General features: G+C 42.6%; 1 protein-coding gene across 7 annotated transcripts in view; it reads right to left on the bottom strand.

Moving 5' to 3' along the window:
* gramd4a (GRAM domain containing 4a) overlaps positions 1–18966 on the bottom strand; it is a 54252-nt gene that overhangs the window by 18266 nt on the left and 17020 nt on the right. For 6 of the 7 annotated variants that reach the window (XM_080887104.1, XM_080887105.1, XM_080887103.1 and 3 more), the window contains 2 exons: positions 18537–18657; positions 560–680 (listed from right to left, as the gene is read on the bottom strand). In XM_080887104.1, the coding sequence (XP_080743230.1) occupies positions 560–680; positions 18537–18657 (242 nt within the window). Of the gene's footprint in view, positions 1–559; positions 681–4161; positions 4552–18536; positions 18658–18966 lie in introns of those variants that run through there. The other variant, XM_080887108.1, reaches the window with a different exon arrangement.

Below are 18966 nucleotides of genomic sequence, written 5' to 3'. Positions count from 1 at the left end.
GGCAATCACTTGAAGAATACCAGCAGAATTTCTCATGGGCATTCAAGCTAACATTTCCACACACACAGTACATGAGAGAGAGACATGCACACCCGCAAGTGTAAAGGGTATCCCAGTAGATGCCAAGAGGCGTGGGTTTTTCCTGTCACCAGGATAGCATCTGTGTGACAGCGAGGAGATTCAGACAAGCGCGTGACTCCTTTCGTTTTCTTTCCTCCCTCTCCCTTTTTCCATCTCCCTAATAACACGCACGCACGCATGCACGCATGCACGCACGCACGCACGCACGCACGCACGCACGCACGCACGCACACCCCCCCCCTTGTGGAATTTCCTGCCTACCAAGCTGTTGATGCTTCTATTTATAACAGAAACCTTGGGCAGCACCGGCACCCTCGTCATCCAACTTGCCCCGTGGTAAACTCTGCTGAGCTGAACTGTTACAAAGTGCAGCGTCACCCTTTCCTTTCATTTCATAACTATTACTTCCCTTTTCATACATTTGTCCTCTCATTTCCCGTCATGTGCTTCACTCTGCAGTCCCGTCTTCTCGTCTCACCTGGTTTTGAGCAAATCGCTCATCTTCTGCTCCAGGTCTATCCTTTTGCTTCGCTCCCTCTCGAGCTCCTGCCGCAGGGAGTCCACGCTGGTCTCGTCCCGCAGCTTCCTCAGTTCCTCCTCTGGAGAAAACAAAACAACACAAACACTGGAGGTCGGAAAATTTAATTCAATCTAATTCAAGTCGATTTTACTTATATCACACCTTTATATTGTAAGGTAAAGACTCTACTGTAAAAGAGAAAAGACCCTAACAATCACATGACCCTCTATGAGAAAACTTGGTGAAAGTGGAGATCAAGAACTCCCTTTAAACAGGAAGAAACCTCCAGCAGAACCAGGGTTAGGGAGGAGTTGCCATCTAGTTGGGGGTGAGGGGAGGAAGACAGGACAAAAGACACAATGTGGAACTTGTTATGTTATCTTTAATGGCTCATCCTGATCCCTGACCCTGGTACTGCCAGAGGTTTCTTCCTGTTAAAAGGCACTTTTTCCTTCCCACTGTCGCCAAGTTTGTCGCCAGAGGGTCATCTGATATATTGTATGTGCTTTACTTTAAAATATAAAAGATGCTATATCAGTAACATTTAATTTTTCTTAAATGATGAGATTCATACTCTCACATGCTCAGGGTCACAAAAAGGCACATAAGAAGCAAGATTTAAATTTATGTGCAATGCCATTTTCAGTAAAAGAATTCAATCCAATAAAAAAAATATTGCTTTTATCCCTCCTGTTTATAGCCTATAACCTTCACCTCTCCTCCTCACTTCCTCCTTGTCAATCATGTGATGGCTTCAATTGGTTTCAGGTAACGGCACTTTCAAAGCCTGGGGTGCAAAATCAGCACTGTCTCACACTCTATTGCCCCTGAATAAAGGAGCACATGAATATTGGAGAAGAGAAGGCCAGAAATGTGTGCACGTGCACCCGTCAATCAGTACCCACTTACCCATTAGATGCTCGAATAAGCAATCGCAAAAATCAAAAGGACAGATCGAGTCCACCTTAAAGAGAAATATTTCTGATTATCAGCAAAGCCTCTTCGAGGACAATCATGCCCTGCTGTAGCACCACTTCCATTGTGAACACCCTCAAAAGCACACAAGTTGGTGTCTCAGTTAAAAACGAGAAACATCACCTGAAACGGGTGCAACATGTTCTTGAAGTAGCAAAGTGCTGAAAGTAAAGAAAGCAATGAAAGCAGCGCAACTCCCCAATCACCCACTTTTCTCAGAACATCGCACACCCGAGGAGAGGATTCAGATTACAAGACTGTAGCTGCCACTTTCTCTTTCTCATCACCCAGCCTCATAGCTCACTCTAGTCCTTTATTACATCCCATTAACACTAATAAAACATTCATTGGCAGAACCTCCTGCAGCTACAGCGCTGGCTTCAACCTGGGGTGCTGCCTCTGAGAGAGGACATACATCCAGTATAATGCGTCTGCCTCAGATTCTTCTTCTGCATTTCTAGTTTACTCAGAGCAGTTTGGGAAAATTTGGCTCTCTTTGAAGTCTTCCTTTTGAAAATCCTCTGCAGTGGTGCATTAAAGAAAAACAAACCATCATTTTATCTCTTACTTCCCAAAATGCAAAATGACTCCTCTCATACATTCAACAGTGGCTGTGTCTCTCCTCCCATCGGCACAGCATTCAAATATGTATGAAAACGTGCCTCTGTGTACATAACAGTAAGCAAAACACAGGCCAAAGGTCGCAATGGGCTTAAGCTGCTTAATGGTTGCCCTGTGCCATAAGATCTGCAGCCAACTTTAAACCTATTACATTAAAAGACTAGCAGCAGCAGCGGGTATGATACAAGCAGTAGTTTAGCTTTGAGTTTAGTGTAATATAAGCAAAGTCACTCTGTACAGAAAAGGAATTGATAATGACAATACTCTGAAAACAACCTGCATTAACTTTTGGTGAGGAGGAGCCACAAGTGGTAAATAAGCTGGAAACATGATCACAGACTTGAAGCAGCATCTGTGATCACCTGGAGCAGTGTCTGCAACATTAGGTCTGCTTTGGTTTCTACCACAATATCTGCATTATTTCCACAACACTGATGAGCAGTCCGATGAAACTGCTGAAGGACCTTCAAGTCAAGTAACATGATAACCAAACCAACCACAGGATCTCTTTCTTAATAAGATGACTTGGGTGGTTTTCACAGCTTTTTACCACTAATGCCCACTCGTACGCTGCCGCTCCGTACAACCACTCCCTGCACCCCACCCCCAATTTCTTTCTCCCATGCTCCACTCCTTCCCGTGCATGTATTCCCTCTCTGTAGTTTCCTTCCACATTGTCCTTAACCTTCAAAACACCAGAAATAGAGATGCTGCAGAGTCCATAACACTGCACTGGAAGTGGGGCCACAAGTGTGTGATACAGCACAGCTTGGCACTGTACGCTATGTGTGTCGGACGAGGAAGGATAGAGTACAATCTGTTTTTTTCTGTTCCACAGAGGCCCTCTACATCAGATAGCATATTAATAATACTGTCAACATGCCTGTTCTGCACCTAAAACTGGATTGCTGACTTCTATATATAAATCTTCATCCTGGATTGCCACATCACAGGGTCTCTTCAGCCATTACGAAAGCTAGTAACTAGACCATTTATGTGTAACACAGACAGGGGATTAGCTAAATGCCATGCAAAGAGATGTCACTTTTAATCATGCTGACCTTCTGTTCTTTGCAGACTTTGAATGAAACCATAATATCTGTAGAAAAGCTACAAAAACATCACTATGAACTTTACACATGATACATTATTTTATAAGGAAGGTTTGGATGCTGAGGGCAGATTATGGAAATGATGGAGGTTCTGCACTGCTTAACGGTGTTTTATTTGTACCAGGTTAAAAGGAATCGTTATGCACATTTTTAAATTGTACTGGAGTAGCGTTGCATGACTCACACTTCAAAGTAATTCTTAACCATTTCATATTGGGCCCTAATGCAGCACTTCAATCCCCTCTTACTTTAAGTCTACTCTCGCTTCAGGCCGGCTTTCTTCCAATTGGCTGCCCCTCTTAAACAAAAGGTGGGCGGGATTTCTGTGCCCTGTATCCAGATTTGTGTTACGCAGACACATAGCAGTTTCTTTTTTGAATAATTGGAGTCAAAAAGCCAAAATAAAACTAAATGTTTGCATTCCTGAATGCTGATGAGGATTTGTGACAATAATAACCACTATACAGAAATTTCCTAAATCAAAGCATACATGTAATTTTTCATTTTTGTCTCGTCACACCATTATTAGAGCTAGTAGAGCCCAAACCTATACAATGAATTTTTTATGGTCCTGATCCACTACTGAGGTAGAGATGCTATATTTAGCTGGACAGATGAGTCCTGGTTCCCAACTCAAATGTGACAAAAACATACCTCATCTGGTTAAAACTTCTTTGATAAACTGAGGAAAAATCAAATCATTCACACTTACATGTAACCTTTAAATACCTCCATGGATTCAGCAATTTAAAATGTAAAGTTTAGAGCACCTTACAGACCTCAGAACACTTTTAAAACAGGCTGGCTTGTGTTAGTCACGTCCGGCTTATATTCCAAAGATGGCAGACTTACTGAGGTTGAGGTTACTTTTATGGCTTTTGAAATTATCGACAGCTCCACTGTAAAGCAACTCAAAGCTGTCAAAGGTGCAGTCCTCCATCCTGCACAAGGCCATGCGCCTCTGCAATCGACCGGTCCCCGGGACGCTGCTGCAGGAACGGGACGGCAGAGTGGCCGCTTTGGGTCGGTCTTGACGTCCAGCCATGGCTGCAGGTTGCTTTAGTCCAGCCCGGAGAGTTTAACCCTCCCACTCTGACCTCAAAACTCCTCCAAGGCCCGTAAAAGTTTAGCTACAGGTCCCATGTTTACATGCCTCATCCAGAGATCAGGGATTTCTCCAAACTAAGTTATCGCAAGCAGCACAACGGACTGTTGTGACAGGCCTCCACACAGTGTGATGAGCAGCGATCAGAGCTGGTCTGCATGTGTCAGGCTCTGGGTGACAAGAGAAGTGGGGCAGTGGAGGTAAAGAGAGGCGGAGCTTTGCTCGGCGGCCAGCAGACTAAGAGGGCCTGGAATCTGAGATTTCTCAGCAGACTAGAGCTGTCAGACACACACACACACACACACACACACACACACACACACACACACACACACACACACACACACACACACACACACACACACACACACACACACACACACACACACACACACACACACACACACACACACACACACACACACACACACACACACACACACACACACACGTTCATCTGTCAGCGGCCTTATATGACCCATGTGGATGAGGATGTGTTGTGTTTTTGGTTTAAGAAGGTGTGTGTGAAGAAGCATGTGTGTGGACAGAAAAGTCTGCACGCGTACTGTACGCACTGGACATGAACTGCAAACCGCTTTTCATTTACGCAAGTTTTTTAAGTCCTCAAAGGAAAAGTACTGTGTGAGTTTTTCAATCCAGGCCAGAGACAATAGCTCCTTTCACGAAAGCAGTGGGGGCATGGGGTGGGGGAGTTCGGAGAATAAGAGAGACAGAGCGGGAGAGAGAGGGAAAATCAGCTGCTTCGCACTGGCCTCTCACTGTTCCCATTCACTGCCGTATTTTCCACAACACTCTTTTACTTGAGCATAAAGGAAGGTCGATTTTTGTGGCCTCCAGCCGATCTGCAGATGTTAACAGGCTATTCAAGCTTCTGGCTAAGGAAAAAGAGAAGGGGAAACCACGGCACAGGCATCCAAAATGAAACTAGCAACTAACAGGAACACGTGATTTCTCTATTCCCCACTTCTGTATGAGAAAAGATGACAACAGAGCTGGATGATTCACCTTTGTCTCAAATGAAGCCTTTTTTGCACATAAAAGGGCTGATCATATATAAATTATAAATACCGATTTACTTTACCATATGATATATGATTATATCATTAAGTACAGAGAACATTTATGTATGAGTAAGAGCATTGCATTCCCAAACATATATATGTATAAAAGACATCCAAATATAAAGCTGTAGTTGGACCGAACTGTTTCCTCCCCCTCTCCTTGGCCGCCTTCCTCTCTGGCCTTGATGTCTGTGGATAACCTAGATTGGACTTGCTTGGTGTCCTCACTTCATCCCCCCCTCTACAACACAGGTCGACTTCACGGCTAAGTTCTTCCTGCAACATCAAAAACAACCCCGACGTCTTTCTCGTCTCATGCCGTGTTTGTCAACCTCTTGTTTACGTGATGCCGAGCCAAACTCCTTGACAGGCAGCGTGTGTGGGAGTTAAAGTGTGTCTGTGTTCTTTCTAAATGTATGTGTGTTTGCTATTGGCCATTTGTGTGAGACTCATATTTACATAGGAGAGGGGGGGGTGGAGAAAAACATGAGCATGTCATAAATAACCTAGATGAGCAATGTTCAATAATCCGATTTTGTGTCAGCAGGGAGGATACATTTCTCCTGTTTAGGGATTCTAAATCACATCACAGATTTCATTACATCAGATATCTGGTAAAGATTACAGTTTCCCCTGTAAGAAAAGGAAACCGGGCAACTGTAAAGAAAACAATTCCCACGGGGTCTGAGAAATGCCATGCGGTGAACTCGGAGGATTGTGCAGAACCCCATTTCCTCTGTTAACAGATGCTGCTAGTCATTTAGCTACTGCACACTTCCATGTCTCACTCAAAGAGCACAGTACTCGGTGGTAACCATGCTGCTTTGACAAAGCAGTGAGTCGGCTCATTTCTACTCTGAACTTTTCTACCCACATGGCCAACTGTTGCATTCTCACACGCTTCCCTGCAGCTAATGAAAGATGACTAAACAAACTGATGATGATGAGGATAACTGTAACACTTGTGAGTCCAGTGAGAAGATCATCTAAAATGTTGTCCATTCCAAACTGTACCGACACCGAGATTATACTTAAAGGCCTCTTCACAAAACTCCCAAATATAGAAACCATCTGCCTCTGCAATGTCCAGACCCCTTCAATGCCAGTGACTTCATTTCCTGTAAAGAGCTCACGTATGATGGAACCGACAGGTCCCGTGAAAAATTTCTTCATTATCATGCAGCGTGTACTGAAGCTGCCCATTAGATGGAGAATAAATCCTTGTCATGCAGCAAGTACTATGGCTGCTTATTTAGAAAGACAATGAATCATCATCACAGCAAAAGAAATGAGTGATGAGGCAAAGACCTGCAAGATACTCCATCACTTGCATAATTTTCCCAAAGAAGGCTAAACCAAGACTTTTTAATAACTTCCATTTTTCTCTGCATAACAGGTCTCCACAATTACAATACACTCTTCATTACTACGTTACTTCCTTACAAGTTTTTCCCTCTAAATGAACGCTCTAAAAAGACAGATCGCATATTACCCACTTTTTTGCCTTTAAACACCCTCTACACATCCTAGTCTATATAATAACCATTTGCAAACTTAACTTGCAGTTTATCAGCTGCTTTGTGATTTAAAACTAGAAAAAAGAAGCTGTTTTGCATCAGCCATCAGACAGAACTGAATTCCCACCAAAAACAGTGAAAATATGGTAAATGGTAAATGGCCTGTATTTATAATAGCGCTTTACTAGTCCCTAATGAGCCCAAAGCGCTTTACACATCCAGTCATCCACCCATTCACACACTGGTGATGGCAAGCTACATTGTAGCCACAGCCACCCTGAGCTGCAACAGTTTATTACAGTTTCAATAAACCAATTTAACTACATTTTATTTATATAGTGCCAAATCACGACTTTGTAGTGTATTTTATTACTAACTACTACTATTGCAGTTTACTTGTATTTGCTTAATTGTTTACTAAATGTTTGAGGTGTGAAATAAACCGCAATGGTGTGTGTGCTTGGAGGATGTGTTTGTGCGCCGGGGTTTTGGTGGTGGTGGTGGTGGTGGTGGTGGTGGGGGGGGGGGGGGGGGGGGGGGGGGGGGGGGGGGAGGATTTTCTTGTAAAACAAAGGGGGGCCTAGCAAAAAGTTTGGGAACCACTGCTTTAACTAATAATCTAAAGCGCCTTGAGGTGACTCTTGTTTTGATTTGGTGATGTATAAATAAAATTGAACTGAACTGATATGAAAACGATTGGTTGCGGTTGAGGGGAGAGAGACATGACAAAAGACATGCTGCCCAATAAAGTGGTTGTAATTATTCACAGCTTGTCTGAGTTCGAACTGCTTCTTCTATGTTTTTCCCTTAAAGAATAGCAAAGTGACTTGAGCCAAGGCCTCTCTGTGAAAAATGGTTGCTGGTCTACTTTCTATGGTCTGCTGCAGACCCTGTGTCTATTCATTTGGATTTATTATAGTTGGAAAATTGCATTCCCATAACAGTTGCATAACCTAAGCTCAACTATAAGAATTTTAGACTGACTTCAGCCTGATTGAAATAGAAACTAATTTAAATGGAGGTTAAAGTAAAAATCTCCCTTCTCACTGAAAAACCTGTACTGACCACAACCCCCGAACCACTCGGTTTTGTTTTCTAGCTAACCGATTATCTTTTCGATGTCCATCTCTCCACAGTTCACAGGATTCATTGTGGAACAAAAATTAATGCTTAGATTTTAGTACAACTGGCAACACATGATCACCTAATGATCACCAGAGTTCACCCGAACTGTGCCAGATCTCTAAGGGTTGATTGTGTTCATCTGGACGTAGCGTTTTGTGGGAGAAATGTTTCGTCGCTCATCCAGGTGACTTCTTCAGTCTCAGCTGACTGCAGGTTTCCCCCAATCTTATAAACAGTACATTTGAATAATGACTGAAACCAGCCCAGTGAAGGAACAATGGGCTGGGAGGTCAGTTCCTTAATCTTAATTATGCAAATTCTCATGACCATTGATCAACAACCACTGATCAAAGCCCACTGATCAATGGTCATGCATACCATTCACAGACAGTTGGGGAATGGCTGCAATCACAGCATTGTAAGATGGTGAAAGATGTACCCTTAGCCCCCCTCCTCGATTCAGAGATGGTCCTTCCCTTTTCACGTAAATGGCCTCCTTGACTCCTCGCTCAAACCAGCGTTCCTCCCTGTCCAGGATGTGTACATCCTCATCATTGAAAGAGTGTCCACTGGCCTGTAGGTGTAAATAGACTGCAGAGTCCTGGCCTGACGAGGTAGCTCTTCTGTGTTGTACCATCCGCTTTGCCAGAGGTTGTTTGGTTTCCCCGATGTATAAATCCCGGCAATCCTCCCGGCACTTAACAGCGTACACTATGTTACTCTGTTTGTGTCAGGGGACCCAATCCTTGGGGTGGACCAATTTTTGGCACAGCGTGTTTTGGGGTTTAAAAGCCACAGAGACCCGGTGTTTAGAAAAAATGTGTCTCAACTGCTCTGTGCCAGATCGTATTCATCATTTTCGAGCGCCCCGCCATTTCTGCAAGAATCCCTCCTTCTAGATTACTTGTTAGATTTGAGTGAAACAACACTGTCCTGATGTGACTGTTTGCATGTCTGCTTGACTTCCCGATGAATTTCAATTCTCACAGTGGCTCCATGATCTAGTGGTTAAAACGGTCACTTTAGATGCAAGATATCAGCAATTCGAGAGCAGGAGGAGACCCATATCCAGCCTCAGGGGAATCAAAAGCTAGTGTACTCCTAGTGCTGGTCCCAAGCCCCGATAAATAGGAGAGTTACATCAGGAAGGGGATCTAGTTTAAAATTTGTTCCAAATCAAACGTGGATCCATACACTGTGCTGACTCTGTGGGAAACCACACAGCCAACTAAGGACAACTTTTTTTTCTGCACTTCACACATTACAACATGTGAACTGTAATGTAAAGACCTCCTTTACTGTGTTTTCAGCTCTTTTCCACCTGTGAAAGGTTGAAATTGTTTAAACAATATTTGCTTTGCTGATATACTCCTATTATTTCAGGGGGGCAATATGTGCTTGTATTATATTCATATTTAGCCAATATATAGATCCTTACTTTCTTTCATTTCTAAATGTCTGCTAGTAGCAACACTTCCTGTGACGCAGCTGGGATGTACTTGCTATTCCATGAAACCCTTCCAATAGTTTTACTGCAGAGAAAATTCCAGCATTTATAGTCTGAATTCTCTGATTCTACTAGTGCTCACTTGTTCAGCTGCCTGTGTGTGTCTGCCCAGTTAGAAGTAGGGCAGCAGCTAGGACACCGTATCGACCAGCCAGTCACTGCAGAGCTCAAAGCGTGGCCTGTTCCCCTGCGGTGACCTTCAATACGCGACCTCACACAGGATAACTGCACTGTCGCTCTCTCTCTCTCTCTTGCACCCACCCCTAATCCTTTACAACTGGTTGGAACTAGCAGTGGTAAAACCAATAGACCCCAATTAAGGGAAGGCCTGTCTACAACTGTGCAATGTGAGAATATAGCTGTACTTTAGCCTACCAGAACAAGGGCCAATGTTTTCAGAAGAGAGATCCACGCATTGGTGTGGGTAATTCATTTGGCTAGCAGACATTCTTTTATTAGCTCCAAGTACAAATGATGCCTTTTGTGATGTAAAATCTGGTAGGAAAAAAAATAGAAACATCAACAAGTCAAGAATAAAAAGTAGGGAGAAGAGAAAAACAAAAAGGGGAAATAAGGGCAAAGAGAGGCCGGTATGAGTAAAAAAAAAAAAAAAAAAAAAAAAAAAAAAAAAAAACACGAATAATAGCGAGACAGAACCAAGAGGAATGAGAGAAAGGAAAGCAGTGAAAGCCTAGGAAATTAAGCCGGCTCATATAACGACATGAGGTGATTTCCACTGGCACTAACCTCTACCATTTATCACTTGTGGGAGGGTCAGTACAGCTCAGTTCTTTTACCCACAGGACAGACTCTAGCTGTTATATCCCCTCTGCTTCCACATCTATTCCCATGATAATCACAGAACTCTCACAGTGTTATCACTCAAACAAATTGTTCTCTTTGTGCTCATCCTTGTGTGCAGCATGTTCAGACACTACACACAAAGTTTTCCACGAAGCGAATCCTCCATCAAAGAGATGCGGTGATCTTAAAGCATGGTCATAATATAAATTTATCCCTCGTGGACAATCTCTAGACTTTTTTTTTTTTAAACAAATACCACTGTAAGAAAATGTTATTTGATATTCTCTTGCTTATAGCAAAGCATTCCTATGGCCAGTGGTGCTTCCAGAGGTTTTTCATAGGGGTGGCCATATGGGGGCCACTAATATTGGAGTGGCACAACAAACACCACAAATTTTTGGCAATTGCCCCCCCCCCCCCCCGCCTATGGCTTGCTTTAAAACCAGTCTCTTTCACGGATAATTGTGCCTTCACAGACGTCACCAATGCCATGAGCACTGATCCACCACCCATACCATCAACTATGCAGCCTACACCAGCGGTCCCCAACCTTTTTTGCACCATGGACCGGTTTATGTCCCACAACATTTTCACTGACCGGCCGTTAAAGATAACAGGGATAAATACAACAAAATAAAACCAGTACCAGTACCCAAAAAAAGAAGATTTATTCATAACACACAGGAAAAGACCCAGGGAAACCAAGTTAAAGATAAAAATGATTTTTTTAAAAAAATGATAAAAGAAACCCCGAAAATCATAAATCTCACACCCGAGCCTTAACTCTCGTGGCCCAGTACCAAACAACTCACGGACCAGTACTGGTCGATGGCCCGGGGGTTGTGGACCGCTGGCCTACACTGTACAGGTTAAAACAAGCAGGACAATCCCTCTCCTGCTTAGCCCAGAGGAGGCATTGTCCATGGCAACATCCATGACAACTTTTCCAGTGATTCTGTGGCCATGCCCAGTTTCTTGTAAAAGGTGCACCAAATTCAGTCATTTTGCTTCAGTCATATCGCTTGGATGCGAGTCACAGACGCAGCATTAAAAAATAAAAAATAAAAAATCAAATACACAAAAAAAAAGAACACACACAGCATCCAATAATCACTTAAACCTAAAGCCTCAGCTACACAGGCCTACAGGTTAGTCGGTGACCCCGTGGCTCATCGCTTGGAAAACAAATATCTGTTTGCCAACCAGGTGGAGAGTGGAGGTTGGAGGCTGCCAATTGCTTTAGCCACTGGCAAAATGCTAAGGTAACCCATAGTTTGTATGGAATACAGCAAAGTAGAACTTTGAAAGCGAACAGTCTTTATTTCTGGTTTGTGTGCCACTCTTCACTTTCACAAATAGTAATCAAGTGTTGTCATCTTCCATACCAACTATATGCAGTTGCAAGGAGGCTTCTGGTCCAGTACTGACTGTTTGTGACCATTTTCACCTAAAGACAACACCTCTAGCAATCACCCGCAACTGGTCATGGAAACCTCATTTGTCCTTAGTGACTAGTGGTTGTCAACTGGTCTTTAGGCCTTTTGTTGCTGACATCTACTAAGACAATATTTACCCAAATTTTCACTTTTCACTGGTTTTTAATCATACTATGGTATAAACAGGTACAAACACACAGGGGAGCAGCAGTATCAACATGTCCTCCACTGTTTGTCAGCACTTCTACAAGTAGGATGTGATGCTGGGTCAAAGCAGAAAAAACACTCTGGTGGACATGCACTCCCATGCTAACACTGTGCTGAGAGCTTCAAAGCACAAGCATTCAGTAACTATAGAAACCTGACTTACCAGCAAACAACAGAAACATTTATTGCTACTGGCTACAAAGCTAATTGGAGGCAGTGAATTATGAGCAGCACTGCTTAACTGATGAAAACATCTATTTAAAAACAACAACAAAACAGCACTGTCCCATAAAGCTAATCTGATAGCTTACGGTTAGGTATGTGTGCATGAATCGGGACTACATGAGATAGAGGGAATACACTGGGATCTGTCTGAAGACAAAGACGAGAACTGAAGAAAAGACCAGAGTTAATAGAGCAAAAGGCCATGATGACGCTCTGTTACGAGTAAGAGTGTATTTGTGTGTGTTCGCGCGCACGCATTATGGTCTTTTTTTTTTTTTTTTTTTAATGTGATCTCACGTCCGGAAGCATGATTACAAATTAACCAAGTTAGTGTCCTCAGAATAGCGCGGGCCAATCACAACAAATGCCGAGGGAAAAGGCATGGGCCATTCCATCCACGCACACGGCATCTGGAATGGAAACTCATGCCTCCTGTACAGGAAGGAGACAATCTACTTAAACAGTGTGTTTGTTTTAGTATACAGCGTGGGCTCCCGTTTTATTTTTGGCACGCAAGAGAAAGATATCACAGAGAGAGAGAGGGGGGGAAAAAAAAAAAAAAAAAAAAAAAAAAAAAAAAAAAACACCCACACTCAGATAGCTCTGAATACTAAAGAGATTCAAGGAGAGCAAATAATTTCTTGGGTTAAATGCTGAGCCAACGTCGGCGCAAAAGCAAGACACTTCAAGGTTTGAAAGGATGTCTGAATCTCTGCTCCTTATTTTCTTCTTTCCCTGCAGTCGAAGAAGCTAAACTGAATTTAAGACAGAAATGGAAGCTAAAATTAGTCCAAAAGCTAACATGTTATTCACATTTTACATTTTTACATGTGGGTCTCATCACAAAAATGTGCTTGCTGTGAGCAAACAGCGACCTTTCAACAATAAAATTGCCCTCTTAACCACGATTGACAAACAAGTGACTTTAAGCAACAATTTTCCACATTTGCTCCACTCTGTTTTACTTATTGTGGGCATTTTCCCACAATGTCACTGAACCTCGCTACATAGTATCCATCAGTGCTCACTAAAGAAATGTGCACATTCCCAGATGCCACTCACCTGGCAAATTATAGGCTTTTAGTGGTTGCCAAGAGGTCACAAACTGGTCTCTTGGCCTGTGTGTGACTGGGGCTTTAAGATTCACAGGGAAAGAGTGTAAAGCAGTGTTACTCCTCACCATCCACTCTGAATATCACTTCAGAGTTCCTGCCAACCTCTATAAACTAATATTTACATATAAATGAATCTATAAATAAGAGATACGACTTAAGCTATCAGAAACCTTCTGGTGTGCTTTAGTATACCAATCCAGCATCTATATAGAGTGTAAAAGCAGCAACACATTTGTGTAAAGATGCACTTAAAAACCTTTGGCTATTGTCTGACAGTCAGTAACTTCTTTTATCTGGGGGTTTGTTTGTTTTTTTAACCCACAAACAGTGACGAGCACGTGACACACTGGCCACCACCTCAAGGCACTAAGGCAGCAGCCAACAGTCGAGACTGGGTTACAGTTTATGCAAAGTACTCATTTCCAACTGCTGCTGATAGTATTGCAAAGTCAAAGTTATATCAACCACAGCATCTCAGCCATGCAGTGGCAAACGGGATGCTGAATGTCAAGTTCCAAACCTCCTCTGGCATTAACATCAGCACATAAACTGCATCAGGAGCTTCATGACTGGCTGAGCAGTTCCTCTAGATATGCAAGGAGCCCAGTGCTTTTTGATACGTATTGCATATCTGACTGGAAATAATGGAATAAGAGGAAGTAGCTGCACTGGATTGGCTGGAGGCACTGTAGGCAACAGGCTGTACAGTGTCTATGTCCAAGTATTTAACTGCACCTGCTGTAAAGAGTAATGGTATCATCAAATATTAAGAATATTCTTAATATAAGCTGAACTTCATGTCAATGACCAAAATCCGGCGCTTCACAGTACACCATAGTGTCTTTCTATAGCACCTATGTTCCAGAAACAACCATTACACAGCACATTAAACTACAATGTCTCACTACAAGGAGTCTTTTGTCTCACCCTGCTAATCTTATTAGCTTTAACTAATGACAACGTGTATGTCAGCATTTAAATCTGTGTTCATCTGTGCTTAACACGCACTGAGAAAAATCATGAATAACCACTTGTGCAGCAGGCTATATTGTGCAAGCCGTCCCATAAACTCAGCGCTACATAGTTTATCGTATGACGACAGCACAGGGAAGAAGGGGAGAGTGCAAAGGAGTAGTGGAAGTGGAAGCCAAAATAACAAGAGCGCACGGCAGAGAGCAGGACTCCATTACTTGCTAATGGATTGTCATGCTTCAGTGTTCCCAGAAGTACGATTACACCGGCCAAAGATGGAATGAGAGATTGAGAGGCGTGAGAGAAATGAATAACCTGAGAGTGAAAGAGGAACTGAAGACAAACTGAAAGAAACGTGCGTAGTGGTTTGTCAAGTGTCTCCCATATTAGTGGCTGTTCTGAGCTGTCACAGCTTTGGAATTACGTGGGAACATCATAGTGATCTGATAAGGAGAAAGAAAGGGAAAATCAAAAAAAGAATAAGAGGAAGAGAATAAGTTTAAAAGCAAATTAAAAAAAAAAAAAAAAAAAAAAAAAAGAACTGAGGCTGATCCGGAAATTGGAGAGCAGGGAATGGTGGGCAGAATCACAAAGAGCAGCTCGGCAGGATGAAGAGGAAAGAAAAAAGCAATGAGAGCTTTAGAAGATGTTTTTAAAGATGGGAGAGAGCAAGGAAAGGGAAGTAAGAGATATCCATGAAAAATAGCTCACTAGCTCGCATCCTGACAGTATGACAACGGGTCCAGCCCTTTGAGCTTAGGCACAGCATTATGAGAGAAGGCATAGCCTGAGGTATTCTCACTCTCTCACTCTCTCACTCTCACACACACACACACACACACACACACACACAAATAGAAAAGTTAAAGAGGGCGGGCGGAGACCTGACAGTCCATTACAGAGCACTGGCAACAAGGTTGTTGTAAAGGTACAGCAACTGCACACCAACCAGGTTAGACAAGCCTGTAACAGAAAAGCACCGTCCAGTCCCCTCACCCTGACTTAACCTGCTTTGCCCCCGTTTCCCTGCCTCTTCATAAATCACTAAACGTTTACAGAAAAATCTGCTACTTTCCCACTACTTTTATCAGTGATGACAACTGCAAAGATACCCTGAATCTACACTGAGCACAGTTTTGTTATTGGATGCTGTGTGGAAGTCATAATGACTTTCATAAGCAAATGGAGTTTGTTAAGATTAATTAAGGACAAATTAGGTCCTGGCTACAGGTAGACCTACAGGTGGGTGCAACATTTTGGTGGGCTGCAGCACCTAGCACAGGAAAGACTGCACATACAGAGGAAGGACTGCACACTTTGAATGCAAATGTCATGCAGTCAGTTGAAACACTAAAACTAAAATGGCGCTTGTCTTTACAAAACAAAAATCCACAGATTAATTGATTAATTATTGAAAATCTGCTTCAAGTAGCTATAATTATAACCCTTATAAAGCACATTATCAATCATTTTATTGCACATATTAAAAAAAAAAAATAGTATGTGACAAGTAGTTTTTTGACTCTTGGTCTTGCCTTTAGGCTGATATCAGTGATTCTTGTGAATTGTGAACAGGCACATGGTCAGACAGATGTATGAGCTAAAAATCAACAATGTGAATGTGAGTTTCAATGGCCATCTATCCTTTGATAGCTACAATAATTTCTATCCTCCCATGACCCTGAACTGTATAAGCAGTGAAGAAAACCGATGGATGGAAGGATTGAAATCTTTTTGAAAACACATCGAGCGAGTTTATATAAGGTCCAAAAACATAAAACGCTTTCCAGGGTTACTGGGTTCACTAGCACTTTGTAATGTCTCCTCCCAGGCTGCCTCTCTGGTGTAGCATGGACAATTGATTAACACTAGTGCAGCAGCTGCTTGTTCCATCATGTTTCCAGTGTAATTTCAGGGTTGCTAACATACAGCTACCAAAACAAGATGATACTGCCTTTGTTACTGTCAATTCTAGCATAGATTACACAGTCACACTAGTTTGTTCAGTGTTGTGTTCGTATTCGTTTCCCCTTCAACTTGCTTTTGAGAAACTGGAGAAAGGCTTCCTTACAGAGAGCTAAGCTAACCCGATGAGGACATGACAGAATGCCTGGATTTGAGTATTTCATCACTTCTTTCACATTAATGATAGCAAAATTTGAGTATTTTCTGTCATTGACAACACTGATGACGATCTACTGTAATACTGTTTAAAAAAAAAAAAAAAAAAAACTAACATACAAGCATTACATTGCTTTCAGTGTCTGAGACAACAACTGGGAGATGTCCTCTGGATAAACCATGCGTTTGCAGGATTGGAAAGTACCCTGTTTAGACCTCTTCTCAAACCCCCCCGAGGGAAATGTTCCAACAAAACTGACCTTGCTGGACCTGATCATTTTCAGTCTCCAATGAGGCAGCAGAAAGGACAAAATGAAAACAGACACAGACAAAAAGCCATGTATATCAGGCAATCACACAAAACACTGATAAAGCAATCATCTGTTCCATTTGGGTATGAGACAATGGGTGTGGCCTCTGTCACCATGGCACCAAATTCTGATACAGCCTCTGGTAAAACCAAGTACTGCTTATCAGATAGGAGCTTCTATTTCAGCTTCTAAATTGAGCAACTCATTAGCATTTCTTGAATCTAACAGATTGGCAGCCCAACATAACAATGTTGTGCACAACAACTGCGAGCAATGGATAAAACCAAGCCGACTGCAGTCTCAGACAGTTAAACCGCAAATTCAGTGAGATCACAAGATGACACAGATTACGTTTGTCACTTTGCAAGAACTTACAACATGTGTGATTCTTCTTAATAAGAAACATGTATCACTTCTAAAATCTCTCCTACAACACGACTAGCACATTTCTGTGTCGAGTTGCATGATAAGACATCACTAAGTGCCAGCACGAGTTCTTAGACTCTTTACACCAAAAACCATCTCTTCAGCATAAGAGGCTGCCTGCTACATTTGCCGTACAAACACACCAAAAACAAACAAAAAAGGCCATTTAGATAAGAAACTGATGAATTCATGAGGCGATATCTCTACAACACCAAATCACCAGTGCAACACAATGCAACAGACATTTTCACTTGTTCTCTTACAGCTGCAATCGTCTCGCCAAATATGAAGTTTTCTATAAAACAATGGGAATGGGATGGGACAGATCCGACATTTGGACCCAATCGGCCAAATTGTCACTCAAAAAGCTACATCAACTATCGCTGACAACGGGCAAATCGAAGGTGCTGGTGTCTTTAGCCACTTTTTGTTGGTCTGCGTGTGCCACGTGTCAGCAGCAGTGCACCAGCTGCTCCACGCTAGTCTGTCACCTAACCACAGACTGTGGTTTAAATGAGATGACACGAATGAAAAGTTCCTCCTCTGATGCTGCTTTGTCCTCCTCTCTGTGTCATCGGGACGCTTTTATTTAGTCAGAGTCAACTCTAGTAACATTCTCATCGTTAGATCCACTCCTCACGTGAAAAGGTACACGCAGAGCAAATAAGAAGAAACTAGTGTGGCGGTAAACGACAGTAAAGATGCTTAACAAGCACAAATAAGATCAAATAAGACCTGAAGTGAAACGACTGAACTGCTGCATCGCTAGTTCTGGGTAATTCAGAAAATCTGAGGCAGGACTCAGATATGCTGCTCCGGTGCTCGATGGTGGGTGTTACGGATGTTTGTGTGGCTATTTTTGCTGGTGCGACTACCATAGCAACAGTAACCAACCATCACAAAGCAAGGTAGCTGAGCTTCAATTAAAAGTTATCAGCCAAGTTAGCTGCCTGTTAGGAAATGCGTTCATTTAGAACAGGCTGATTAGCCACTTCAGTGATCAACTTCTCCATTTTGATGCTGAACTATAACAGACAGCCACTTTGCTCTTTCTGAATAAATGCATGAGATTTTTTTGGCTTAACAGGCAGACTGGAGCATTTGAATAAACATATTTGATTGGCTGATACCTACACTGGCACCTCAAAAACTGGATTTTTCTCAGCTTTAAGTGCAAGCAGCACAAATAAAGTTTCAGTAAATAAAAGCAGCTTAAGCAATTATATTTAGTTGGAAAATAAATGCCCAGAAAAGTGCAGTGTGTGCATACTCACGTAGGAAATGTTTCTCCAATAAGGCAATTTCCAAATGACCCTTGACTTCGTTGAGCCGCTCTGACTCTGACCTCTGGAAGTCCTGTATGGCTGCAGCCATAGTGGGAGACCCCGAACCAGCCTGTGCACACAGACACACACATTCATTCATGCATACATACACAGGCACGCAGGCAAACACAAACAAAAACAGAGAAACAACAAAGAAAATCAGATTTGAATTCTTATTTCCATGCACGCGACACAAAATCCACACGAGAGCACAAGCAGGGAGATCCCATATGATCTAATACACACAGATTAGCTTGGTGCAGTGACTCACACCAATGTTTCCTCTCCTGGTTCGAGTCCAGCAGGAGCGAGATAGCAGGAGGAAGGCGAAAAAGAGGAGAACCCCCCCACCTCTTCTGACTACAGCAACACTGATGAC

Source organism: Rhamphochromis sp. 'chilingali' (genome assembly GCF_963969265.1).
Source record: "Rhamphochromis sp. 'chilingali' genome assembly, chromosome: 7".
NCBI lineage: Eukaryota > Metazoa > Chordata > Actinopteri > Cichliformes > Cichlidae > Rhamphochromis > Rhamphochromis sp. 'chilingali'.
This window is presented reverse-complemented; position numbering and strand designations above follow the sequence as displayed.